The 27,506-nt window shown below is 42.2% G+C and overlaps 1 protein-coding gene across 2 annotated transcripts; it reads right to left on the bottom strand.

Moving 5' to 3' along the window:
* Positions 1–392: 392 nt before the first annotated feature.
* spint1 (serine peptidase inhibitor, Kunitz type 1) lies at positions 393–26,189 on the bottom strand. Of its 2 annotated transcripts, XM_002939545.5 has the most exons (10): positions 25,213–26,189; positions 13,286–13,440; positions 10,681–10,837; positions 10,084–10,275; positions 9,713–9,748; positions 9,100–9,225; positions 7,913–7,963; positions 7,293–7,463; positions 5,548–5,604; positions 393–2,936 (listed from the first exon to the last, which is right to left on the bottom strand). In XM_002939545.5, the coding sequence occupies exons 1-10, from the start codon at positions 25,610–25,612 to the stop codon at positions 2,746–2,748; spliced, it is 1,536 nt and encodes a 511-aa protein (XP_002939591.2). In that variant the 5' UTR covers positions 25,613–26,189; the 3' UTR covers positions 393–2,745. The 2 variants fall into 2 exon arrangements, with proteins under 2 accessions (XP_002939591.2, XP_004917365.2); XM_004917308.4 differs by lacking the exon at positions 5,548–5,604.
* Positions 26,190–27,506: the final 1,317 nt, after the last annotated feature.

Genomic DNA, 27,506 nt, shown 5'->3' with positions numbered 1-27,506 from the left:
AGCACAATTCGTACGAACGATAAAAGCATTTTTGTGACATTTTAGAACTTCAGAAATTATTGTGGTTACTACTAATTTTTACCACATCGCAATTTAAGCCCAGAAAAATGGATTTTAGTAAGTGTTCCCCTTAATATAGGTCAAACTGGGGGAATCCAAGAGGATTTGTAGCAGTTTGGGGGGGTGTCTTTTGCTATTTTTAAAAAATTTCAATACTATCAGATAGTTTAATGAATGGGCACATTTCTCAATGCTGATACCGGTCTCAGTTCTTCAGAATGCGTTCCCAATGATTTGCGCAGCTCATTATCATTGTGGCCTATGGAGTGGTAGCACTCAGCTGTGTTCAGCAGCTGGATAGCATATCAACGTAAATAATATATATGTATAAGTTGGTTTTTCACAGACACATTTTATTTATCTTTAAAAGAAACAATAATCTCAATAGAAAATAAGCGGAAATGCATGGTACTCTTCTTACCTTCGGAGTCATTTACAGATATACACTTTGTGCTGCCACCAACCAACGCAATGCAACAAACATTGTAAAACCAGATTGCATTCCATGTATTTGTGTCGGATGTGGTGGCACCGCGAAAAAAAAAAGGGGGGGAGGTGAATATAAAACAAATATATATTATAAGCTCACATACTATACAATTCCATAGGCCTTGGTAACTAACACCAGGTCACTTACTGAATGTACAATGCCTTCACTGTAGAACAGTATTAAATGGAACACACACCCTTTGGAACATATACCCTGAAGTGAATAGATTCCCTATAACAAAACACATTAGGGCATGGCTTCTTTTGTAAAGTAAAAATCCCTCCTCTGCATATTATACATGTATATTCATAAATATTGGTAAGAGCAGTCATATGCTCCCCTAGAGAACAAAGCTAGTAGGCAACACATTGTGTGCAGAAAATATTCCTCCTCTGTGTATTTGTACCTACGTGTGGGAGCCGATATGTTCTTTGACTCAACTGCACTAGTGCCCAAACTGTGGGGCTGACTCCCCTGGGGGCCCTGGAGCAGTGGATTTAGCCTGTAGGCCAGTCAGAATGAGATTTGGGTAGAAAGCTATGCACTGTCATAGTAACACCCAACTTGAAGATTAATAGGGGTGAGATTTGGAGGTGAATATGTTTTTGCTGCCCTAGATGTTCTTGAAACAGTGGTTATAGGGGTGCTTCACCTTTACGTTAATTTTTAGTATGTTATAGAATGACCAATTCTAAGCAACTTTTCAGTTGGTCTTTACCATTTATTTCTTATAGTTCTTCAATTATTTGCCACCTTCTTCTAACTCTTTGCAGGTTTCAAATGGGGGTCACTTACCCCGGCAGCCAAAAAACTATTGCTTTGTGAGGCTTCAATTTTATTGTTACGTTTTATAACTTTTTTTTTCTATTCAGTCCCTCTCTGATTCATGTATCAGTCTCTCATTCAAACCACTCCCAGGTTGCTATGGTAATTTGGACCCTAGCAACCAGATAGCCATTATAACTCCAAACTGGAGCTGATTGAATGATTTAATGATTGAAATCATTAAAAAACTACAAATAAAAAAAGAAGACCAATTGCAAATTGTCTCAGAATATTACTCTCAACATCATACTAAAAGTAAACTCAAAGCTGAACAACAATCGCCAAACAGCTTTCGCTCCTCTGGATAAAACAAAATCAGATACATACTACGATTCTGATCTGCCTACAGAACTATATGACAGTCCCTACCCTTATTTATAAATACAAATACACAGAAAAGGGACACACAATAATTTACGTCCCATTCTATACAAAGGGAAACAATATAGGACTTCCAGGGACAGATTCATTCTTCTTTGGGCCCTGCCCCTAACCTGTTCCTGCTCTGCCCACATCCTGCCCTTATAGGGAACCGCCCCTGAGGAACCCCAATGCAAAGAAGGGTGTTTTGTTTAAATAGCAAATTATACCCTCATACTCTGCTGTTCATTTAAGTGTAAGTGAAGAATTCATTTTTTCTTATTAAGAGTGTAGATTTCTGTATAAAGCAAATATTAAACAATAAAAACTATAATCTCTAAAAGGTATAAATCCATGTTCATGTAGTTATGGGGTTTTCCTAACCCCTATGCATTTTTTCCCTGTGACTGGAACTACAGTGGCCAATGTCTTTCACTCTGTAGCCTATTAGAGATGGCTCTGCTGCAAACTCATTAAAAACCTGGGGGGATGGGCTGAAACTAAAACTAATTTTGCAGTAAGTGAAATATATTAAAGGACAAATAAAACCATGTCTTTCAACAGAATGCAAGTAAAAAAAAATGTAACTACTAGCAAGTAGGCTGGGTGGGCCAGGACCTTGACTGTATAAATACATCTGTCCTCTGTATTTTTACAGTGATTTAATTCATAATAAAACATTTATAAAAAAGCATCCAGATTCCTGCTCAGGACCGGTATTCAGCATCTACGGAGTGTACTTAAAAAAAAAAAAACAATATTACAATGCAACACATCTACAAATATTCAGGAAAAAAACAGTAAGATATTGTATCCCACTTAAAGAACCTTTAAGGATGTCTGTCCATTGAAAGTTAAACCCCTATAGAATCTTCTTTTAACTCCTTGCCTGTTAAAGTTGACCCAGTTACCTGGTACCAGTAAGCCTAAAAGGGGAAATATCCCAAAAATGAGTCTGTGGTCTTTGTGATATGACAGAATTCATTTCACATGGGAGGGTTCACACTGGGTCACACCGGCTTGGTGGTCCGGTTATACACCAAATGCTCTGTATCTTCAGTGGTGGCAAGAGTGTTGGTGTTGGCAACTGGTTGGCGCCTACGACTGCTCTTCCTCCTCTTGATGACGCAGTAACCGATAACAGCCAAAACCACCAGGATGCAGATCCCCAGAAACACTGCAGCTGCCACTTCTGCGGAGCCTGCACCATGCACAAAGGATTTCATTAGAAAATAAAGAGATTTGTTCTGGAACAACTATTCTGTAATTCTGATGCCCCAAATAAAAATTGTCTTAATTACTCTTATTGGCTGCTGCACTACTCCAAAAGGCCAGCAGCTCTATATCACATATCACAGGGCCCCCAGGGTAACCATAACTTACCTTCTGGCATTCTCTAGTATGGTCCTCCTCCAAGTCCAGGAGGTAGCCCATGATTAGATCTGTGAATGGGTGCCCTACATCAGGCCTGAACTGGTATTCAAAATAGACTCTGGTATTTGAATTACACCCCCCCCCCCGCCCAATAAATAGCGAGTGACTATGGCATCTTATAGCAGCTCTCTGGCATTTGCCAGAACCCGCAGATTGCCAGTCTGGGCCTGCCCAACACCATGGGGCGGGTGCATATTGAATTTATTTTTTGCAGAAGAACAGCACAGGGCCATTTGCATTAGTAGTACCCAGAAGGGGAATTATTTTATTTGAAGAGCCTATTTTATGTCCCTGATGAAAGCACATCACTGTACTTATCGCCCCCTGGTGCACATCGCTGTACTTATCGCCCCCTGGTGCACATCGCTGTACTTATCGCCCCCTGGTGCACATCACTGTACTTATCGCCCCCTGGTGCACATCGCTGTACTTATCGCTCCCTGGTGCACATCGCTGTACTTATCGCCCCCTGGTGCACATCACTGTACTTATCGCCCCCTGGTGCACATCGCTGTACTTATCGCCCCCTGGTGCACATCGCTGTACTTATCGCCCCCTGGTCCACATCACTGTACTTATCGCCCCCTGGTGCACATCGCTGTACTTATCGCCCCCTGGTGCACATCGCTGTACTTATCGCCCCCTGGTGCACATCACTGTACTTATCGCCCCCTGGTGCACATCGCTGTACTTATCGCCCCCTGGTGCACATCACTGTACTTATCGCCCCCTGGTGCACATCACTGTACTTATCGCCCCCTGGTGCACATCGCTGTACTTATCGCTCCCTGGTGCACATCGCTGTACTTATCGCCCCCTGGTGCACATCACTGTACTTATCGCCCCCTGGTGCACATCACTGTACTTATCGCCCCCTGGTGCACATCGCTGTACTTATCGCCCCCTGGTGCACATCGCTGTACTTATCGCCCCCTGGTGCACATCACTGTACTTATCGCCCCCTGGTGCACATCGCTGTACTTATCGCTCCCTGGTGCACATCGCTGTACTTATCGCCCCCTGGTGCACATCGCTGTACTTATCGCCCCTGGTGCACATCACTGTACTTATCGCCCCCTGGTGCACATCACTGTACTTATCGCCCCCTGGTGCACATCGCTGTACTTATCGCCCCCTGGTGCACATCGCTGTACTTATCGCCCCCTGGTGCACATCGCTGTACTTATTGCCCCCTGGTGCACATCACTGTACTTATCGCCCCCTGGTGCACATCGCTGTACTTATCGCCCCCTGGTGCACATCGCTGTACTTATTGCCCCCTGGTGCACATCGCTGTACTTATTGCCCCCTGGTGCACATCACTGTACTTATCGCCCCCTGGTGCACATCACTGTACTTATCGCCCCTGGTGCACATCGCTGTACTTATCGCCCCCTGGTGCACATCGCTGTACTTATCGCCCCCTGGTGCACATCGCTGTACTTATCGCCCCCTGGTGCACATCACTGTACTTATCGCCCCCTGGTGCACATCGCTGTACTTATCGCCCCCTGGTGCACATCGCTGTACTTATCGCCCCCTGGTGCACATCGCTGTACTTATTGCCCCCTGGTGCATATCACTGTACTTATCGCCCCCTGGTGCACATCACTGTACTTATCGCCCGTGGTGCACATCGCTGTACTTATCGCCCCCTGGTGCACATCACTGTACTTATCGCCCCCTGGTGCACATCACTGTACTTATCGCCCCCTGGTGCACATCACTGTACTTATCGCCCCCTGGTGCACATCACCATACTTATTGCCCCCTGATGCACATTGCCATACTTACTGCCACTATGAACAACAGTATTTTTTATTACTGTAAACATTTTCTTTAAACATTTTACAGGCACAAAAAATTTCCATTGCTTCAATATGAATCAATTGCAGCTTTAGCTTTGTACTCCATGGGCAGCCCAAAGGCACCATGTCCTTGACTTACATTTTAGCATGATGTAAAAGTGCTGTTTTGAGATAATTTGCAATTAGTCTTTATTCATCATTTGCAGTTTATGAATTATTTAGCTTTTTGTTGAGCAGCTCTCCAGTTGTAATTTCAACAGCTATCTGGTTGCTCAATTCCAATTTACCATAGCAACCAGGCAGTGGTTTGAAAGAGAGACGATATAAATAGAGGAGGGCCTAAATAGAAATATAAGCTATAAAAAGTAAAAACATCAATAAAATTGTAGCCTCACAGAGCAATAGTTTTTGGCTGCTGGGGTCAGTCACCCCCATTTGAAAGCTGGAAAGAGGCAGAAGAAAAAAAGCAAATAATTCAAAAACTATAAGAAAAAATGAAGACCAACTGAAAAGCATTAGATCTCCTTACATTTTAATTTTTTAAGTAATATGAAAGTAAAATGAGCTCACCTGAGCCTTCCTTTTGGGCTTCAGTGTCTCCTAATCTTCTCCCAATAATATCTCGCTCTAGATGCAAAAAGATATAATAAATCATGTTTGATAGCCTCACATGTGGCCTAATGAATGGGGAGTGGTCTGACTTCACTGGAGTGAGACAGGACTGGAAATGGAAGAAAACTATTACCTTTAACAAACAATTTTATCAGAGCTTGACATCGGTCCAAGTGATGGACCTGGGCCTTGGACTCAGTATCTGGCCCAACTGCAACTACACTCTTCATAGAAACTGTTTAATGACTTTGAAAAAAATAATGTAAATTGCAAAAGTGCTTAGAAGAGTGCCCTGAGCAATTTTACATTAGTTCATTTTAAAGGTTTACTTTTCCTTTAAAAGGGGTCTAAACTGAAAATGAATTGCTGTACACTTACTAAGGGTGCTTCTCCGAGCACATTATATTAAAGGGCTTATTCACCTTCCAAACATGCAGAAACATTTTTTTTTAGTTGCTTGCTATTTTTTATTTTAAACCATGTTTTCGAATATTTAAGTTTAAAGTTTCCATTTCTGGTGTATTATCTAAAAAAAAGTGTGTGGAAGGTGAGCACCCTGTGTACTGTAATTTTCTATATTTAGTGGTTTCTTAGATATTCACAGTTGTAGACTTTAGCTTAACAACTCTATTTGAAGCAGGGTCGGACTGACCCACCGGGCTGGTACATGGAAAAATCCCAGTGGCCCCAATCCTGACACTTGCAAGCAAGGGTAGGAGATTTAAATGCAGCGGCATCCAGGTGATGGGCCCTTGACTTGGGTACCTGGTGGGCCCCTGGTACCCCAGTCCTGACCCATAGAGTCAGCAACCCTGTCTATATACTTTTATGCTCCTCCGAGATTCAGTTAACCCTAAGGTTGCTGATTCTTAGTTGAGCCAAAAGCCTGTTATTAGTTAAAAAATACACATCTCCCAAAAATCATCAAAAATAGAAACATGATTGTATAAAAGTGCTCAGAGAAACCCTGGGTAGGTATGCATAATTTTTGGGGGGTTTAGAACCCCTTTAACTAGAAAAAAATGTTGCCTAGGAACAAAATATGGACAGACTATCATAACCAAATGTTATATATCAGAAGTGTATAGATTCCCTCTGAATATAAATCAGATAGTTTCATATGCAGCTTCCTATGCCAGGCCCTGGCAGAGCCATCTGTCATCAACCGTAATAGAAATTTTCCTGGCACAACTTGTACAGGCAGAGTCTGGCCTGTAAATCCACCTGTACTAGTGGTGTGAGGCAGATTTTCATTATAGTCAGTGGGGCTCATTCATCAACACTGGGCCATAGCCATTCAGTGATTGTCTTTTTTTCTGCCAGCTGAAGGTAAAAACAATGAATGCAACAATTATATTGGTTATCATGTGTTACACTTTGCCCAGTGTTGATAAATGACCCCTACCAGTGACATTCAGCTGTGCCAGATCCAGGTGTGTCCCCTGCTACAAGCTGCATGTACCATGAGCCTAAGGGATCTGCATTCAGTTGTGTTGATTTTTAAAAAGTAGTAAAACCAGCCACCACTCCCACATTCATTTATTGTTAGTATAGGTATTTATATGGGTGCCTATGCCACATTATTCCAAGACCCCCAGCACTGTACACAGGAAGGTACCCAACCACCAGGATTAGTCAATGAAGTTCAGGTGAGCTCATTAAGTACTTACACCAATTAAAATAGTGATTATTGTAAGACTTACCAGAAACACCTTCGCAGTACCGCATACAGTCCGATTCTCTGTGAAAGTTGTTGTCATTCCCAGCACAGCCACCATAGGTAAACCGCAAGCATTTCCGAATGTTAGGATCATAGTAGAAGCGAGAGAAAGAGGCCCGGCAGGGACCTGTATCTGGCAAGTCTACACAGCGGGCTGAAAATGGAAAGGAAAAAACCTTACATAGATTTGCTTTGAGTATAGAAAGATACATAACAGATGGAGCCAGCTGGCCATTCAGCAATTATGCAAAGCCAAATTGTGCCAGTGCATTACAATATAATCAAAGGTGCACCATGGTCATGTGACACCAGGGGGGGCAATCAAGTCTAGAACTCGTCAGCCATTTTCGGCATGATTCAGCCAAATCCACGTGCCTGGCTGTTTCTTTGGCCCTTCAGTGGCCTTATTTGTATATACAGATTAGGATTCAAATTCAGTTCAGTATTTGGCCAAATATTTTTGGGTCCCAAATTAGTGGATTTGGTGCATCCCTAGTTCTAGCCGTATTTTAATGCATAAATGCCATACACAAACTACGATCAGAATAGGGTGGTTATGCATGAAACAAATACTTTCTTGCATAAAAAGTCATTAGCACCTACCTTTACTATTAGGAATTTCAAAGGTTTGCAGCTTCTTAAAACCTTTATCATCTGGTTGGAACAAAATTAAAAAAAAACTGATCAATAAACCAGACCATAACCATAAACCAGTGCAAAACACTATGAATGTATGATATAATCTGTAGAAAATGTAGGTGACATGTTTATAAAACCACATTCTTGCCACCATCTGTGTGCAGGGTTTAGTTACCCTTTAAGGCTCCCTAATTGCTTTACAGTTGAGGCTTGTTTATCTCATACATCATGTTTGTTGGGTGGAAAATAGTCCAAATCTATTCAGAAATCGTGTTTTGAGAGCACAGCAGGCTAAACCTGCAACTGATAATCTAAAAATCTAATTTTTCAATATTGGATATACTATAGCATTTGAATAAATAGCTCCAAGAAACATGACAGACACCCACCCCCCCCACCCCCTTTTCAACGAAGAAAAAAAAAAAGGCACAGAAAAACACAAGAACCATGTTTTCAATTTGTCGCACAAAAACTGCAACTCTTTCATATTTTCACACAAAAGCCAGTGTCAAAAAAACCTCTAAAACCCATGAAGCAAAGAAAGATCTTCCAGTTGTAAAATGAACATCTGCCACTGACTTCTATATGATCTCAACAGGTTTTAGATTGCGTATTTTGTTTTTTTTGTCACAGAATAAATTGTTACAAAATCAAGTTTCTTCCAGTGACAAAAAACTGGTTTTCAAAAAAATAAATAATCGAGCAATAGTATATGCCCCCTAAGTGTAATAATATACAAGAAGGCATGGAGTGTCAGTGGAGGGGTGATTATATGAAAATCAATATCAATGATTTTGTATGTCTACAGTATTCTTTATGGATTTGGTCTCAGGAGTGGGTAGCACATTGTTTACCCCATAGAAATGTTGAGATATTTTATTCCAGGTTAATGGGCTTCTGCCAATGGGGGGAAACAGTATTTGAGAAACTTGATGGGCAACACTAGGTGACCTAGTTGCCCAAGACTGAAGGCAATAAACAACTCTCATGGTAATGTCTGTCTCCTATATAAATAATACCAATCACTTCCACCCAAAACAGAAAAGTACTATTTCTAGCTTGGAACAAGTTGTAGTACAGGAAATGTGTGTCTTTCATACTCTTTATTCAGCCATTTTCCCTTGTGAGTGCCAGAGTCGCTGTGCACTTACAGTTTTCACAGAACAGCTCATCTGAATTATCTGGGCAGTCTTGGTGCTCATCACATTCCAAACCGGCATCAATGCAGCAGCCTTGGGCACACTGGAACTGATTGGGGGAGCAGTGCCCATCACACACTGTAATGAGATGAAATACAAATGTTACATTAGCACAGGCAAAACTGCATCCCTGTTTTACCGAGTTACACCCCAAACACATAGGTTTAAGATCTTTAATTCTAAAATATCCAAACCCATTCCTGCACCATAATGTGTGGCTGGCACATACAGTAGCTATTAGCCACAGCTATGGCAATGGGCCAAGATCCAGAAGTGATCCGTGATCTAGAAGTGCTGCCCAAAGGTTTTCCCAAGCCAAGTGCCAATTATTCACAATTTCACACATATTAGTATAAAAAAATTATGCCACACAAAGAAGTCTATGGAGATCTTGGGCATGCTGCAGGACATGCAATTCTCTTGTACAACTACATCTGGCCCGAGGGCCTCCAGTTGGACAGCGCTGATAAAGCCCACTTTGAAAGGATGCAAATAAAAAAATTAAAAAAAACACACACACACACACTATATTTCTAAATGTTCATTGACAGTGCAGAACCAGTACCTGGATGTAGTCTCCTGCTAGACTTGCCAGAATGATCTGTATAAAGAAATTAAAGCAAGAATTAAGTTCTTCTACTCACAGTATCGGATTGTCATGTAGGACATACAGAATCCAAATTATTTTAATGCCTCCCAAACCCCACCAGTATGATGCAACTGTAAGTGATTTGACAGGGGCAAAATGGTACATTGGAAAAGCAGTTTTATGAGATTTACCTTGTAAATACCAGTTCTCTTTCAGTTCACTGACAGACTATGTACAAGGGTGTGTGCTGGGGGTGTTAATGGGGGTGTTAATGTTTCATCAAGAGGGCTCTGGGGTCTTACTGCTTATTCTTTATTAGCTTATTATAACCGACCCTTCCATTATACCTCCTGTTGCTGTATGCTCAGCCGAATTATTCCGGCAGGTTTGCCGACAATCCTCTATCCTGAGGTAGTTATTCTTGTTTGGTTTGCAACCTCCATATGTAAACTCCAAGCAGTCGTTTGTCTCTGGGTTAAAATACCAGCGAGTGAAGGAGCCCCGACATCGGCCCACTTTGTGTGGAGCAAAGCAGTGCTCTGAAAAAAAATATAACACATGCTAAGGACAAAAGGGATCAGTTACTGAGGGAAACATAAGAGAAAATCTAAACCTCAATAGAGAAATGTCCTCCATCAAGAAGCATTTGGTTGTTATAACAAAAATAAACCAAGAAATTGCACCTAAAGGTGGCCATACACAGGTCAATAAAAGCTGCCAACTGCAAGAACAGCCACACTATGGTTTGAGATACCATTAGTTCCTTGCACCAAATTGGACTGTGTCTCACCATCTTTCCTCCATACCCAATGTATTCTTTTAAATTGTCATGTGACCCAACCTCACCCCATTCTCTGTATCTATACATACATCCTGCTATCTCCAGTTAGCAGGATACATTTTCCCCTCCCTGAATGGGTGCAGAATAGCAGTATCACACTCACCCTCTGTCTCTGCCGTCGACAGGACTGTGATGGTGACAGTGGCCGAGTTCTGCTGCTCTGCGGTGTCTGTGACGACCAACTGGAATATATACTGTCCAGCATGCAGGTTTGTGACCTCTATAGAATGTGGCACATCTGATTCTGTCGCTGGTATCACCTGCAGTAAAAGTAATGCGGATTTAGGCGACTTAGTCCAAGGTGCACAATTCCCTTCACACCAAGAACTGCGAAGGAAAGCACCCCAAGTGCACCTACATCTATTTAGATACTTACAGCTCAGGCACGCCTTTCAGGCGCAGTTCCAAACCCTAACCCCAACCCTGGTCTCACTGGACCTAGAAGCAACACTATACCAACCCCAAACCAAAAAGCTCCTATCTAGAATATATACCCACCTTCTGGCAACTAATGTCAAACCCTTCGAACGTACATACAACCTGTGGACCACCGCTATTCCCAGCTTAACACTAGAGCACTGGGAGGAAACAACAGAAACCTGTTATGAATTCCTTATCTCCATACGGGACAGGTTGATCCAATACAAAGTCCTGCACCAACTATATATTACACCCACAAAACTCCACCGGTTCGGCAAAGCGCCTGACGACTGCTGCCCCAGGTGCAAATCCCCCCGAGCAGACTTTATTCACCTAATTTGGAGCTGCCCCCCCCATAGCGCAGTTCTGGACTGCTGTGATGGACACTATCTCAACAGTGCTAGCGCTACCCAATGTCATTAATCCCACAACCTGTCTCCTAGGCACGGTGGAGGATATGCTCCCCACCAATGCAGCCAGAATAAGATTTAGATCCCTTACATTCTACGCCAAAAAAGCAATTATAATGAGATGGATGGGCAACAGTGTACCTACGCTCGAACTCTGGCAACAACTCGTCAACGCCGCCCTACCCCTTATAAAACTTACCTATGAGACCAGGGGGGCACACGGAAAATTTGAAAAGATCTGGGCCACGTGGTGTGAATCAAATGGGTCCCTCACCCCTTAAAAGAACCGTGTCCGCATCAACACTATGCAACAAAACTGTATTCATGATAATAAATCTGTATAACTAACTTGTATTGCGTAAAGTAACCATGTACCAACCACTCATATTCACATATGTAACCTGTTTGTTTATGTTAACATTTTATTTCACTATCAATAAAAGAAAAATAAACCTTTAAAAAAAAAAAAAAAAGTAATGCGGATTGCATTAATAAATTCCCATAGAACAGAGGCTGCTCAAGTGTGTGTGTGTGTGTGGGGGGGGGTGTTTGAGGGTGAATGGATTAATGGGGGGCTCAGGCTAAAGGTCAATTAGTGTGAGATTTGGAGTAAAAGACAACTTGCTGTTCTGGATACTGTAGGAAGACCTACAGTAGGGTGATTCTGAAAACATTTTTATATCAGAAAAAATGTACAGAGCATCCATTTGGTTGCTCCGTACATTTTTTCTGATTAGTAGAGTGATAAGCTATCTGGATCTCGGCAGTACGTGCAGCACATACAGAGCGGTGACTGGTAAGTGCTCGCATGAATAATTATCATTTCTAACATTTTTATATGTTTGGAACACAATTATTGTGCTAAGGGGAAAAGCTGAGGTGTTAACATTACTCTAAGCCATGAAGGAATTGATTGCTTGCAATGGGTTAATTAAATTTTACCCTTCCCAGAGGCTATTATCCCACTGCTACTATAGGCACCATCTCTCCCTACTATACCTGCTATCCCACAGCCCCAGTCCCTTCCCAGAGGCTATTATCCCACTGCTACTATAGGCACCATCTCTCCCTACTATACCTGCTATCCCACAGCCCCAGTCCCTTCCCAGAGGCTATTATCCCACTGCTACTATAGGCACCATCTCTCCCTACTATACCTGCTATCCCACAGCCACAGTCCCTTCCCAGAGGCTATTATCCCCCCACTGCTACTATAGGCACCATCTCTCCCTACTATACCTGCTATCCCACAGCCACAGTCCCTTCCCAGAGGCTATTATCCCACTGCTACTATAGGCACCATCTCTCCCTACTATACCTGCTATCCCACAGCCACAGTCCCTTCCCAGAGGCTATTATCCCCCCACTGCTACTATAGGCACCATCTCTCCATACTATACCTGCTATCCCACAGCCACAGTCCCTTCCCAGAGGCTATTATCCCCCCACTGCTACTATAGGCACCATCTCTCCCTACTATACCTGCTATCCCACAGCCCCAGTCCCTTCCCAGAGGCTATTATCCCCCCACTGCTACTATAGGCACCATCTCTCCCTACTATACCTGCTATTGCACAGCCACAGTCCCTTCCCAGAGGCTATTATCCCCCCACTGCTACTATAGGCACCATCTCTCCCTACTATACCTGCTATTGCACAGCCACAGTCCCTTCCCAGAGGCTCTGGCTCTATTAAACCCAATAAACTGTGTGAGAAATTAAGATGGCTGAATACAGCAGTGCAATAGCTGACACACACTATCAGAAAAACTGTGCCTTCAAATAACTGATTTGTAAATGCACAAAAAAAAAATAGCATGTGAAGCAAATAACTTGTTTTTAATATTACTAGTCCTTTAAATCAGTTTTGCAAACTTACCTCATAAACCACAGATGGGTCTCCATGAAGAAGGCTCCATTCATAGCTGACTATCCCCTCCCTATCCAAGCTTTCAATGCCAGTCAAGATGACTGTCTGTAAAGGTTGGGTTCTAACATCAGGGCCTGCCCTGGCAATAGGAGGATGATCTTCATCTAAAAGCAAAACAAAAGGAACACAAGGGAGTTATTATTATACCCCCAACCTACCCCACAGAGCTGTACACTAGGGAGCCAAGGGTAATGCAAATTTACAATACATTCCAGTCCCATTTACTGTATGTTCACACTTTGCTTTATCTTCAGGACTTCAAGTAACTGCAGAAAAAAAATTAATGAGGATCTCCGTGGCTCACTTCCCATTGCAACAGAAAGTGCCAAGAATACTCTTTGGGTTATTTCCTAAAATACACATTTTCTATAAATGTTTTAATTTCAAAAGTCCAAGTACATTTTCCCTTTGTATCTGACTTAATATATAAATCAAAGATTAATGCACGTATGGGACCTGTTATCCAAAAAGCCTCAAATTACAGGAAGGCCGTCTCCCATAGACTCCATTATAATCAAATAATTCTAATTTTTTTAAATGATTTCCTTTTTCTCTGTAGTAATAAAACAGTACCTTGTACTTGATCCCAAGTAATGATAATCATTATTGAAAGCAAAACAATCTTACTGGGTTTAATTAAGGTTTAAATGGTTTTTCCGTAGACTTAAGATAGGGAGATCCAGATTACGGAAATCCCCAGGTCCCAAGGATTCTGGTTAACAAGATTTTCATTTTCTCTTTATATAACCTCCTACACATCTTCAGGTCCCCATACACGGGCCGACTATAGCTGCCGATATCGGTCCCTTGGACCGATTCGGCAGCTAATCGGCCGTGTATGGGGAGAGCAGAGCGGCCTGGCCGACCGTTATCTGGCCTGAAATTGGCCAGATCTCGATCGGCCAGATTAGAAAATCCGGTCGGATCGGGGACCGCATCGGCTCGTTGATGCGGTCCCCGATCCGACTGCCCCATTGCCGCCCACATAATCTGATCGTTTGGCCCCAGGGCCAAACGATCGGATTATTATTTTTTTTACCTAAATGCTCCCCGATATCGCCCACCCGTAGGTGGGGATATCGGGGGAAGATCCGCTCGCTTGGCGATGTCGCTCGTGTATGGCCACCTTCCAGTGAGTGACACTAGAAGCCTCATCTAAAGCACAAGATCTTATACCAGAATGGCAAGTCCCTATGACTTATATGCATTTCTAAAACACTGAAACATATATACACCTGGTAGTGGATACAATGTATTATTATTAATATTATTTTATTATTATTATTAACAGGCATTTATAATGTAATTCAGCAGTCACTTCTAACTTGTAATTACAGTGGTAAAATAAAGTTTCCAGTGGGTGCGATCTGGGCATATGGCTTAAAAATCACCCTTTTACTTTACATCAATCTAAAATGTAAATTTATGGACTCCTTTCTATTTAATAAGAGCTACATGTCTCTTTTGTGGCCTTTGATCTAAGCCGTTGGGGCACGGTAACACTAGCAAAGAGACTGTGTGTAGAAGTATTAAAAGCAACAGCAACTTCCTTGTATGTGGTATTGTAATGACATTAAACATTAAATAGCCTGAGACTCCAAAGCTGCCCCTAAGGCAGGGGTGGGCAAACTACGGCCCGCGGGCCACATCCGGCCCCTTGGCCTTTTTAATCCGGCCCGCCGACGACGCCAAGTCTCATCACGCGAGACTTGGTGTCATTGGCGGGCCGGAATTAAAGAGACAAAGGGGGCGTAACGCTGGCCTGGCCCTGCCCCGGTCCGGCCCGGGGGTGAGTAAATGTGGCCCGTGAGCCAAAAAGTTTGCCCACCCCTGCCCTAAGGCCTATGGCACACCAGACGTTCACCATATTTTCACTTTCACCACTTGGGCTGCTTGCTATCACATGGAAAGTTTGGCCAGTCAGGCATAAGCCCCTGATAAAAGGCATACCTATACCTTACTGCACCTGACTGTCCCCAGGGACCATTGAAAAAAAAAATGCATAGTGCATAGTGTGTGAATGTTCATACACCCCTGCCCAATGTAGCTTTCATAAGGGGAAATGTATCGGATCATTCAGCTGGAATTATGTATGGTTTCCTTTCCGGAATCAGGTATGTCTATGCAAAAAAAATACATTTATTTCTTTTAGTTCAGTGCTTATGCAACTTTTTTACATAAGCCGAACTGAAAGAGCTCATGTCAAAAAAGGGGTTAATTTCCCCTTTAAAGAAAAGGTTGGAAGGACTTTTATTTATAACCCTGCTTGTAGATTTTGTCTTGTATACGGAGCCAAAATGAAGTCTTCCCCAAGGATATTTGATTGGGGTTCATTTTAGTATCAGTTGGAGAGAGTACAGTGTTCTGTTGGCTATGCCTTAGGCACCCTATATGCTTCAGTTTTTGGCCTGGGAGACAGAATTCAGTCAATCATATTCTGCCCACCATTAAGGTAAACAAATCAGGCAAATTTCTACTAGCTGGAAACTTCACCAACTGCGTGTCTCTTACCATGTAAGGAAGGCCTGGACTGGGATTCACAAAAGGCCATGGAATTTCAAGTACACAGAGGCAGAGATCAGTATCCCCCAGGCCCAATAATTAGTGAGTGTCTATGGCATCTTACAGCAGCCCCTCTGGCATTTGCCAGAACCTACAGATTGCCAGTCCGGGCCTGATGTAAGGTCAGCTTTAGTTGCTGGGGGGAAGCAGCAGTAGTTGAACTAGAACTGCTTCATAGGGGTGCGTAAGGCTTGGTCAGCACCATATGGCATAGGTGCATATAAGATTTGCTAAGCTAAACATGGCTAGCTATAAGGGGTCATTTACGTCTGCAAGTGAAGTGGGCAAGTTGCACTTTTCCCCACAGTTGCACTTCAAACAGTTTCATTAAAGGTACCTGTGTCAAAATGTACTCTTTGTATTTCCTTACAGTTGCGCTCGCGCCACTCAGTCCCTCCTGCCTTCCATTATATATCAGGCACTGCTGCACCTATTGACACATGGAAACCCTGGAGCTGCCACCGCCTCCTGACCAAACAGAAGCTCCAGGGTTCCCTCAGTGCCCTGAGTCAAACAGGAGCAGCACACTTAAGCTTAAAGAGCAGGTAACACATGTTACGCGAATGCCAAAGGCCAGAAATGTCTTTCGGTCATAAACAATGTGCAGTGGCAGCGAAAATGGCAAAGCCGGACCCACCTAAATGGAGAGCCAGCTCACAAAAGTGGGAGAGGGCTCTAGCCAGATTGTCGCTGGTGCACAAATACAGAGGTGCTTCTGGTACACTCAGAAGTATCTTGAAATATGTGAAAGCAGCAAATACAAGTAAAGAATTTGCCCTTCAGGTACAGTCCTAACTCATTCCCACGCCCACAGGGCCTATTGCTGGAACACAACGCAGGGGGGTTAATGTAATCACAGATCTAATGTCTGTCCCAGTAACACATAACCAATCAAAAGGTAGCATTCACTGGTCAGCTGTCTGAAAGCAAATATCCAATCGGATGCCATGACCTGGTGCAAATCTCTCACTTGTTACTAAATTTCCTAAATGTTACCTTCAAGGCAGCACTGAGGGCGACACACCCAGTGACTTTGTTTGTTATGCAAGGAATTTCAAGGCATTTTTCTACTTGATGCTGTGTTTTGACCTACCTGTATAACATTTTTAAACAATCTGTCCATGTCCATTGATCTCCAAAACATACACATAATAAGGGGAATGTTTGCAAATATATACAAAGGATAAGACAGCAAGGCTAGATATTATATGGCTGTTGCTAGACTAAGGCTTCCCAGCATGCTCAGTCCAGAAATAGCCAACAAACAGGACATATTTAAACTGTCTAGAACGCAAAATTTAAATCAAACACATAAACTAACTAGAGGCCTATAATTACATCCTAGACACTGTGTGTGCACCTCATTGCAAATCAGGTGCCATTCCACCAAATATCTTCAAAGTCTGTCTAGTGCCATTTCTGGTTTTTGGCGTATACTTTTGCCACAATTGTGCTGCACCTATTGACACAGGGCATTGGGGGAACTCTGAAACTACTACCTAGTCCTGAGGTGGTGGCATCTCCAGGGTTCTTCTACTTCAACAGATGCACCAGTGCTCAATTGGTAATGGAAAGCATATTGCATAAACAAGCTCATGTGTAAAACCCCTATTCATCTAAATAAACAATTTTCATAAAAATATACTTTTTTGGTAGTTTGTGCTACTGGGTAATCCTAAATAGAAAATTGCCATTTTAAAAATTATGGGGCCCCTCCTGGGTTCATAGGATTCACAGTGCACACAAACAAGCCAAGGCGCACATACATGCTACATACACTGTTACAGTTAAAGCTGCATTATGCATTAGGGCTCGGCAAAAGGCCGCTACGATTTGCTTGTTTGGCGAGGTTTCCAAACCAGCTAATCTTTCACCGATATGCCCACCTTGGGTGTGCGATATCAAATTACATTGACAGGCATAGACATTGGACAGAGGACCACATAAATAAGCTGATGTGGTCCCAGGTCTGCCTTACAGTTTTTAACCTTTAGATTAGGGAACGTAAAGGGGAAAGGCACAATAAGACCCAGGGCCGGGGAATGTGCCCTGATCATTGTTTTTTTGTGTTTACAAATCGTTACAGGTCACTTACCCTGAAGGCAATACTTATACATCAAATGAAATACCTCTGCAGGTACAGACTGCAAGGCTCCTATATACCAAGCTTACTGGGAGCACAAGATCAAGGCAATTAGTTTTATGCTGTATATAGGATTAAAGGGGTAGTTTAACTTTAATTTAACTTTTAGTATGATGTAGGCTTTGAGTTAGTCTTGATTTTCTATTTGTTGTTGTTTTTTAGTTATTTAGCTCTTTGTTCAGCATCTCACCAATTTGGTATTTCAGCATCTATCTTGTAGCTAGGATTTTATTTCTCCTAGCAACTAAGCGGTGGTTTCATTGATACTCTGGAATATAAATTGGAGAGGACCTGAAAAGGAAGATAATTAATAAAAAGTAAAACAATAACATTTTAAACATACTAAAACTTTCATGTAAAAGTGAACCACTGCTTTAAGAAAGAAGTTTTTCATCTGTGGGAATAGTAGTACCCCCTGCCCAGCCTGAAGACCAGTTAGAGTGATTATACTGTTTTGGATATGCTAAAAAGGGTTCAACCAGATGTTGGGGGGGGGGGTTAAACCTCTGGACCAAGGTAACATTTACTGCTAGATATAGTTTAAAATTATTGGGTAGCAGCCCAAAGGATGCAACTGTTCTATATCATGTACCAACAGGTTCTAACAATTTGAGGTGCCCCCAGAAGATTCTGTCAATGGTACATCCTGGGCCAGGCCACCTCAACAGGAAATGATTAGGAAATACTCTGCATTGTGGAAAAAGCATAGAAGAAACCATGAGTTCCTGATACCACTCTGATTACAAACACACCTTTCAAGACATTACTGGGGTTGAGTCAGATAGCAACCCTTTATTTGAACAGAAGGATTTTTCATCCTCATCCCCAGCACACAAGCAGGGCACACATCATTGGCGTAAGGCCACCTGCTGCCGTGACTCACTTTTACTTGAGTAATCCGTTCATCTCTCACACATTCCATTCCCACGTCACGCTGAGAACTGGCTTTCTGTATAGACATACAACCTCACGAGATTGAGACATACTGTAATTAGAATTCATTATGATGCCAACTAACTTGGCTGCTTGTAGGGCATTTAACAATATTACTTATTGTACCCACAAGTACAATAGTCTGTGACATCATACATAGTGGAAAATACCAACGCTAAGTAGATTTCGAGATGGTAGTAGGGCAGCTGTATCAGCATTTCAAAAGCATCTCAGCATCTACAAACGTCCACCCCTGAAGCCGACACTCACAACAGTTTGTGACATCCTACACAGCTCTTTCAGTCAATTATGGGTCCCGTGTTGGACCACTGTGCAATTCTACTTGCCCCTGGCTTGCATGGGTGCCTGTAGAAAAGAAGTGGCATACAACCAATTGCGTAATAGAGGTAGCAGATCCCGCAGCTACACGGAGGGGGGGGTGGGTTGGGTGCCAAACATCTTTCTCTATAGCCAAACAGAAAATCTTCAGTGCATTAAGATTGTCTATGACTTTCCGCATGTTATCGCAGAGAATATTCTTGAATATTCGCTGCGTCAAAGTCTACTAAACAGCAATGTGTGTGGAAATCACTGCGATCATTTGCGTTATTTGCGCAAACGTACCAATTTATGTTGGTGTTAATTTTGGCAACAAAATTAAGTTTGCAAATATTTCTGCTATAAAATAGACTCCTTTTATGGCGTTTAAGTTAGTGACTATTCATCCTAGAAAATAGTCTTGTTTTATGGCGTTTATTATGGCAATTTGTAATGACAAATATATGGGCAGATATGCTTCTTCAAAACTTGAGCAACTTTATTGAACTTTACACCCTGTCAATAAAATAGAAATCAAAAACAAAAATGCTTCTTAAAAACTTTATAAACTTGATTGAGTGAACTTACACTTTGCAAATAGAATCTAAACAAATGAAATATGAACAATTTTTACCAATCAACCTGTTTGCATCATCTGAATGCAGAGTATAGCCAATCACAATTAAACCAACCCCTCGCCAATAGAATCACATACATATAAAAAAAAATAGTGTGTTATGTGATATTTCCTGTCCCCCTGAGAATTTTCTGGTGAAAAAATAAATTAACGCCACTACATAAGTAATTTTTTGTGAATATTCTGGCGACAATCTTGCCTTAAGGCCATTTCGCTGAATAGTAAACCTTTCGTTAATTAGTATGTAGCATATTTTCTGCAGAATGCGATTACTGGCGATCATATATTTTTGCGCAAGAATAATCACAATTGTGTATTTGTCGCCATTTAGTTAACTGGCGATAACATATGTGGCATTATTTTAATCTATAAATTGTGTAACTAATTTTAACGCACTTTAGTAAACGGATGCCATAGTTTCATAGCAAAGTGCTCCTTTTTATTTACTAATTACTAACTTTCAGGCCTTTTGCAACTCTAGGCCACCTCATGAACACATACATGTATTAAATTTAATTGTATGTTGGGTAGGGTAGAAGGAGAGTATATAATGTCTTGAATATACCTGAAAAAATAGCATAGTGGCTGTTATAGCCATGGTAATAAAGGCTAATGGGGTCCAACAAAAGTGTTGGCACACCTGGGCGTCTCCTTTGACATGAAAATCCAATTGGAGCTGATGAAAAATATGACATTTGGCTGATACTACATGGTGTGTTGATGGTGAGGTGGTGACATCAATAAAAGGATGATGCATGTACTACATAAAGTTGTAGAGATTAAGCCTTGTCCAAAGGGCAGCTCAAACAGACTCAGTCAGGGACCATTAGTAACAGGTACAGACATGCTGTTACCACAAGAAGAAAAGTATGTGAAAAACAGCCTGACATGCCCACAGGGTAGACAACCACACTATGAGTCATTATAGTGCACAGGAACTTGCAGGCCATATTTGGGTAGTGGTCATGACAGAATAGATACCACAACTCCAGCCACAACTTTTCCTGTGTACCACTAAGCATGGCCTAGTCAACTATAAAAAGTTACATTGAACTAAAATACAGGTGTAATCTTCATGTAAGTTGATAAAAATAATACAAGTTAAGGTGTATCGGTCCCTTAGAACAATTCGGCAGCTAATCAGCCCGTGTAGGGGCACTAACGACGGGCCTGCCCGACCAATATCTGGTCTGAAATCGGCCAGATATCGATCGGGCAGGTTAAAAAATTTAGTCGAATGCAGTCCCCGATCCCACTTCGCCTATACCAGTCGTTCTAATTTGATCGTTTGGCCCCAGGGTCAAACAACCGAATTAGCCTGGATCCGCCTGATATCGCCCACCCGTAGGTGGGGGATATTGGGAGAAGATCCGCTCGCTTGGCGACATCACCAAGTGAGCGGATCTGAAGGTGTATGGCCAGCTTTAATGTACTATTATGCCCATTTACAAAAGTCAGACTGTATATTTTTGCTTTTTAACACAAACCAGTTTTGTATAGAGGGAAGAACATTTCTTTAGCACCTGTGAATGTTTCTCATGGACACCCAAGACTACTGTACAACAAAGCAACACCATGTACAACTAAGCCGAACATGCATGCAGCGCAGTGTCAACCACCGTAGATTGCAGCACTTAATATCCTGCTATTAGTGTCTGTAAGTTACCCAACCTATTTAGAGATTGTAAGCTCTATGGGACAGAGGGACCTCCATCCATGTTGGTTTAACATTTAGCACTAATCTTTAATATAAGCATACTTTGCATTTATTTGTATTATCATATTGCCTGTTTGTTCTGTTCTTATTCGGATGTGCAGCGCTGCGTATACAAGTACCTCTATATAGAAATATACATACAACTCCCGATGTTGCAATAGAAAATATTTCCTAGCTCATGTCCTGCAAAACCAAAAACCCCTTTAAATAAATATTTAACAATGTACTTATTCAAAAAGAAATTAAGAATAACTGAAGCCAGAGGCACATGGGCAAATAAGCCATCTGACTCGGGGCAAGGCTAGACGAGTGTCAGCAGTATGGCCCCTATGAGATCAGAGATGATATCCTGCATTAAAAAAAATAACAAAATCTCTTATAATGGTGTCACTTACACAGCACCACAAGGGTGACTCCCAAAAGTTCAGTATCCAGCTATGTTCAGGACTAGGTTTGCCACCTCACCCCTTTAATACCGACCACATATTGAATCCACTTTCACCATGGCTAATTAGCAATTCATTTCAATGCATGCTGCAGACTGAACTGATTTATGTGCAGCCATGTGCAGGCATCTGAAGTAAATGTTATTTAGTCATGCAGGATGTGGATTTATATGTGGCCGGTATTAAAGGAGTGAAGTGGCTGCCTTTTTCTGGCTCAAGCACAGCTCTTTAGCTGTGCCTCCAAAGATGCTCCCGGATAAAATGAGGCTTGATAGGCTTGATAAAGGGCTGGTTTAAGCCCGAAACGTTGCTGTGTGCACTTGAGTAAAGTCACTTTTTTCTACAACATTTCCGGAGAGCTGCTGTTTTTTCATTTTATCCTTGATATTGTTTTACCCTGGCTGAGGGTTCAGCTTGCACCTGGGGCTACAACTAGCCGGTTTGTCCATTGTGTAGCACACCTTAATCAATTTGTCAATTCCAAAGATGCTCCCCATCTTCTTTTCTCTTGATTCACAGCATATGCTCTCTGCTCTGTCAGTTACTTGAGCTCAGGGAATGACTCATAATATACAGTATATATAAACAAACATCATATAATTCACAATAATTCACAATACCAGATTGGTGATTCATTCATTATCACAGGACATGGCAGCCTAGAAACTAGTGTATTCTGTTGCAGAATTATTTATTAATCATCAGTGTAGCATCAGCTTCTATTAAGGTCACTTTCTGGTAACATATTGATTTTTACTACTGCACTAAGCTTAGCTTCTCATTAGCAGCTCAGAGGACATTGAGCATGTGCTGTGCCACTGGCACTCAAAAGATGGCCCAACCAAATCACAAAATGGAGATCATTTTAAATCATAACTGTTATAGGACCACTGACCATCAGGCCAGTACAGGAAATCAATATATAAAATACAGTATTTCTAGTCATATTCTTTATAGGCTTCAGTTCTGCCTGAATGGGGATTTAGCACCAAGACCTTCTAACTGTGGTGCAGAGGCACGCCTACGTACAGACAGAAGTACAGTGATGCTTTTGCATGCAGGAACCAACAACCTGGCCCAATTATTTTAAGAAATTACGACACATAAAAGCCTGGGGGAAATGTAATAGTAAAATTATCAAAGATTTTTTTTCCAGTATGGCATGAATCTAAGGACAGTCAAGCTATAAATACATGCTGTTTACATGAGAAAGGGTGTGTTACGACTACTGGCAAATCATCTATGCAAATATTTCCCACACCTTGATAAAGGACACTAACAAATGTGTTCAAGCAAGGCTGGAGACTTTTAATCTATAAGAGAGGTGACTACTTAATACTGTATGCTCTATTCATAATACAAGGCGATTCCCAGCGTGTTTGGAAACATGGCAGCGAGTGTGTGCTATTGCCTTAGCGAGGTGACAGACGGGGAGATTAGTCGCCCCGCGACAAATCTTCGTTGCCGCGGGCGACTAATCTACCCGCAATGCCATCCCATCGGCATTGGCATTGCTGGTGGGATGGCATACGCGTTGCTGCAATTTCCAGAAGTCGCCCTGAAGTTTCCTCTCATGGCAACCACGGGCGACTTCCCGAAATCATAGCAACACGCATTAGTCACCCGCAGCAACAAAGATTTGTCGCAGGGCAACTAATCTCCCCGCCTGTCACCTCCCTTAAAGTGGCCACACACTGGCCAATCTGTACAGTAGTCTGTACAGTAGTCCACACAGAAAAATCAGAACAGCTTAAATTAACAAGGAGTTGTAAAGCTATGGTTCCTCTTCACTTCCTTTTAGCTGACCAATAGAAATCAGTCACTATATGACTTAAAAGGTGGCCATACACGGCAAGATCTGCTCGCTTGGCGAGGTCGCCAAGCAAGCAGATCTTCTCCCGATATCCCCACCTACGGGCGGGAGATATTGGGCTAATTTGGTTGCTTGGCCCTGGGGATTGGATTAGAACAGCAGGTATAGGCACTGTCAATGCGGTCCCCAATCTGACAGAAAAATCAAACCTGCCCAATCAAGATCTGCCCAATTTTTAGGCCAGATGTCAGTCGAGGAGGCCCGTCTTTCGTGCCCATACACAGGCAGATAAGCTGCCAAATTGGTCTAAAGGCCGGATATTGGCAGCTAGAATCGCCCTGTGTATGGCCACCTTAAATCTGCGCATGTATGGTCAAGCTTTACACCCACTGCCTGCATGCTAATTACATTTGGGATGTCTTTATGAGCTTTCACACATTCTTTCTACCTTCATTAACACTGTACAGGGCCCAATTAGGGACAAAGGCAGTGACCCTACCTTGGATCACACAGACCCAGGTTACCTACCTCCTATTCCTACCTGTGAGAATCATATAAAAGAAACAGTAGGGGACTTTCCCATGAGTCTCTCCTGAAACATTGGTTAGGTGCATTTTGAGGCTAGAATAAAGGGGAATTTCTCAAGACAAGGCATTGTTTTAACCATGGAAAATAGAACCAATGGAAAACACCTTAAAATGCTAGATGACCACGGGCCCTAAAGGCAGAGCACGCCCTACTTACAAATAGCTGCAAAGCAGAATCTGTGTTGAGGATTTACATAACTATAAAGCAGCCAGGCCAAGGTTTTCTAAAGGAATCTTATCAGGTATCACAATTTAAACACATCAAAGTAGAAATAAGTTGCAAAGTAAATTTCCTGCTGCATACACAAACACACATACACAATTTCTGATAAGCCTTGCTCTAACTAAAGGGGCAGTACCCCTCAGTGAATAAGGCAGTGGTATTTTTCTGTTATCGCATTAGCTACCATTTTGTTTTGTTCTGTGGCTTGGCATTTAAATTGCTACGGTTTCTGATGTTAGCAACCTGTAGTCAATGTGTGTAGCTAGGAAAACAGACCCTAGCAACCAGACAATAGCTTGTATTTTATAATGGCCCTAGTTGACCCTAAAACAAATGTTGTTTAAAAAAAATAAATAAAATAAAGACCAACTGCAAAGTGCATTAGATTAGGTCATTCAAAAACATGCAAATAAAGATCATTTAAAGGGGAACTGCCCCTTTAAGAATAATTTGGCCAAACCTAGAGCAGTTTGGCCTTAGGCTAGATTTTTATTTACCCCCTTCCTGTTCCATCATCGCTTGATATTTGTTATACACATCCATGGTTATAAAGTTGACGAAGCCAGGCTTCCGGATAAATTTGCAGACAAACTCCTGCTCATAGACACAGTTGATGAGAAAGCAGGAGTTGATGACGTCTTCCCCATTGTCCGTCTCCTGAGCCAGGGCTAGGTTACACCCTAGGGTCCTACAGCAAGCGGTCATACAGTCCCTGCCACTGTGCAAGGGAGGGGAGGACAGAAAGGTCGCCCCACTTTTCACAGAATAGTCCAGGTCCAACACAAAGTCATGAAAGCCTTTAGTAAATTTGTCCAGGCAGGTCTCTCCGTCTGAGTCTGACCAAACCGATCCTGCGGCTACAAAGAGAAGCACCAGTAAAGACTGGAGATAGCCCATTCTGCTGAATAGAGGGCCCAGTTCTCAGCTCACACTCTAATCTGAGTTGTAGGCAATCGTGCACAAGTGGTTTATAGACAAGACGTAACCACAGAGGAAAGGGGAACTAGTCACTCTGAACTAGTTATATCAGCAAGACTGCTGGGGGCTGGAGTCTTTCTTCTGGATATACCTTGTATCAGAAAATACTTGCGCCTTCTTGATAATCTTTTACTTTCCCAATAAATCCCAAGAATATGCAAAGAAATAGGTCCATTGGCCACACTGTGAAGGAGGGGGAGCTTTTCCTTGGCTTTGGGGTTGGTGCTCTGTCCCTTGAATCAGCAGCAGCTAGGCAACCTCTGTGCTATGAAACAGATCTCAGAATCAGGGAGAGTCGATTATTTTCTTTCCCTTCCTAACACATTAATCCAAAAAGCGTAAGGCGACTTCCCCTTTGTGTCCTTCTGGGAAAGTTTCAGATGAAACTGGAGTGGGTGTTCCTTCCCAGCAGCTCTCCTCCTTTAACTCCTCACCTGCCAGCCAGGTGTGCACCCTACCTGTGACTGGGAGAGCAAGGAGGAGCCCGGAAGTGAAACTCTACACTCTGCAGCTCCCTTCCTCCACCTTTGATTCAGGGGAAGGTGACGGGGAGGAGGGGCAGGGGGCTGAGGAATGTCTTTCCTCTGAAAAGGATAGTGACCTACTTGAGAAGAGAAAATGCATAGCAAAGAAAGAAAACAACAGATTACAGCCAAACCCATTCTAACGGGAGGCATCTTTTCATAATTATATAATATATTTATTTAGGTTTTTTTTGGGGGGTGGGGGGTGTGGGTAATATTTTGTGTTGCTGTAAAACTACAACTCCCAGAGTCACCTGGGCTTCATTTCAGAACAGATCATCCTTTTATATATATATATATATATATATATATATATATATATATATATATATATATATATATAAAAGGATGATCTGTTGTATATATATATATTATATATAATAAAACTATTAAACTTAAAGTTTACATACCCTATTACCGAGCATCTGGTACCAAGCAGTGTTCTCCAGTTCAAAGTATGACAACATGTCATAGTAGATAAGCTTTCTTGTTTTACAAGGGCAATTGTAAAATAGGTTATTTTGCCTGTTTTGCTCCCCAGGAATTTAGTAGCTCCATCCACAGTGAACAAAATGGCCACCCTCCCCCCAATATACAGAATGAAAACTGTCTGGAAGTTCTGTGGCACTTTTTCTCTCAGGCAACTGTTCCACCAGAGTCCTTCAGGGATAGGCTGACCAGCCATTTTAGCCATTGGGAGGGATGACTAATAAACTGCCACAAATGCAATGCCTTGGTTTTGATGCTCTCATTTTAACAGGCATATATTCAAACACCCCATGTACAGGTCCTTATGGTAGTACATTTGAAGCAGTTTAATGGAAAAAAAAAGTTCCCAGGTTTACACTGTTTAAGGCATTTTCTTCATAAAATACCAGATGCTTGGAAATGTATCACTTTTTGTGTTTCAATAAGCATCTGCGGTCTGTTCTAAGGAGCTGACTGTTTCAGGTGATAACATAGGGAGAAGCTGCCGGGTCATGAGCGGGAGCTAGAATTAGCCCAGTGTATTACACACAGCCGGAATGAACTGCTCCAGTCCAACTGGTCTCTTGTTTGCTGAGTAACAGCTGCACTGATGTCATTGCTGACAGGAATTAGTCATAAAACTTCCTTGTTCACAGGTTCAATGAACTTGTTACACTGATATAGGTAATTAGCCATTTAACCTAATGGGGAACTAAAGCTCAACAAAGAATAAGGGCTCTGGCACACAGGGAGATTAGTCGCCCGCGACTAATCTCCTGTATCTTGGGCAACTAATCTCCCTGAAATGCCATCCCAGCGGT

The sequence above is a fragment of the Xenopus tropicalis genome, chromosome 8 (genome assembly GCF_000004195.4).
Source record: "Xenopus tropicalis strain Nigerian chromosome 8, UCB_Xtro_10.0, whole genome shotgun sequence".
Classification (NCBI taxonomy): domain Eukaryota; kingdom Metazoa; phylum Chordata; class Amphibia; order Anura; family Pipidae; genus Xenopus; species Xenopus tropicalis.
This window is presented reverse-complemented; position numbering and strand designations above follow the sequence as displayed.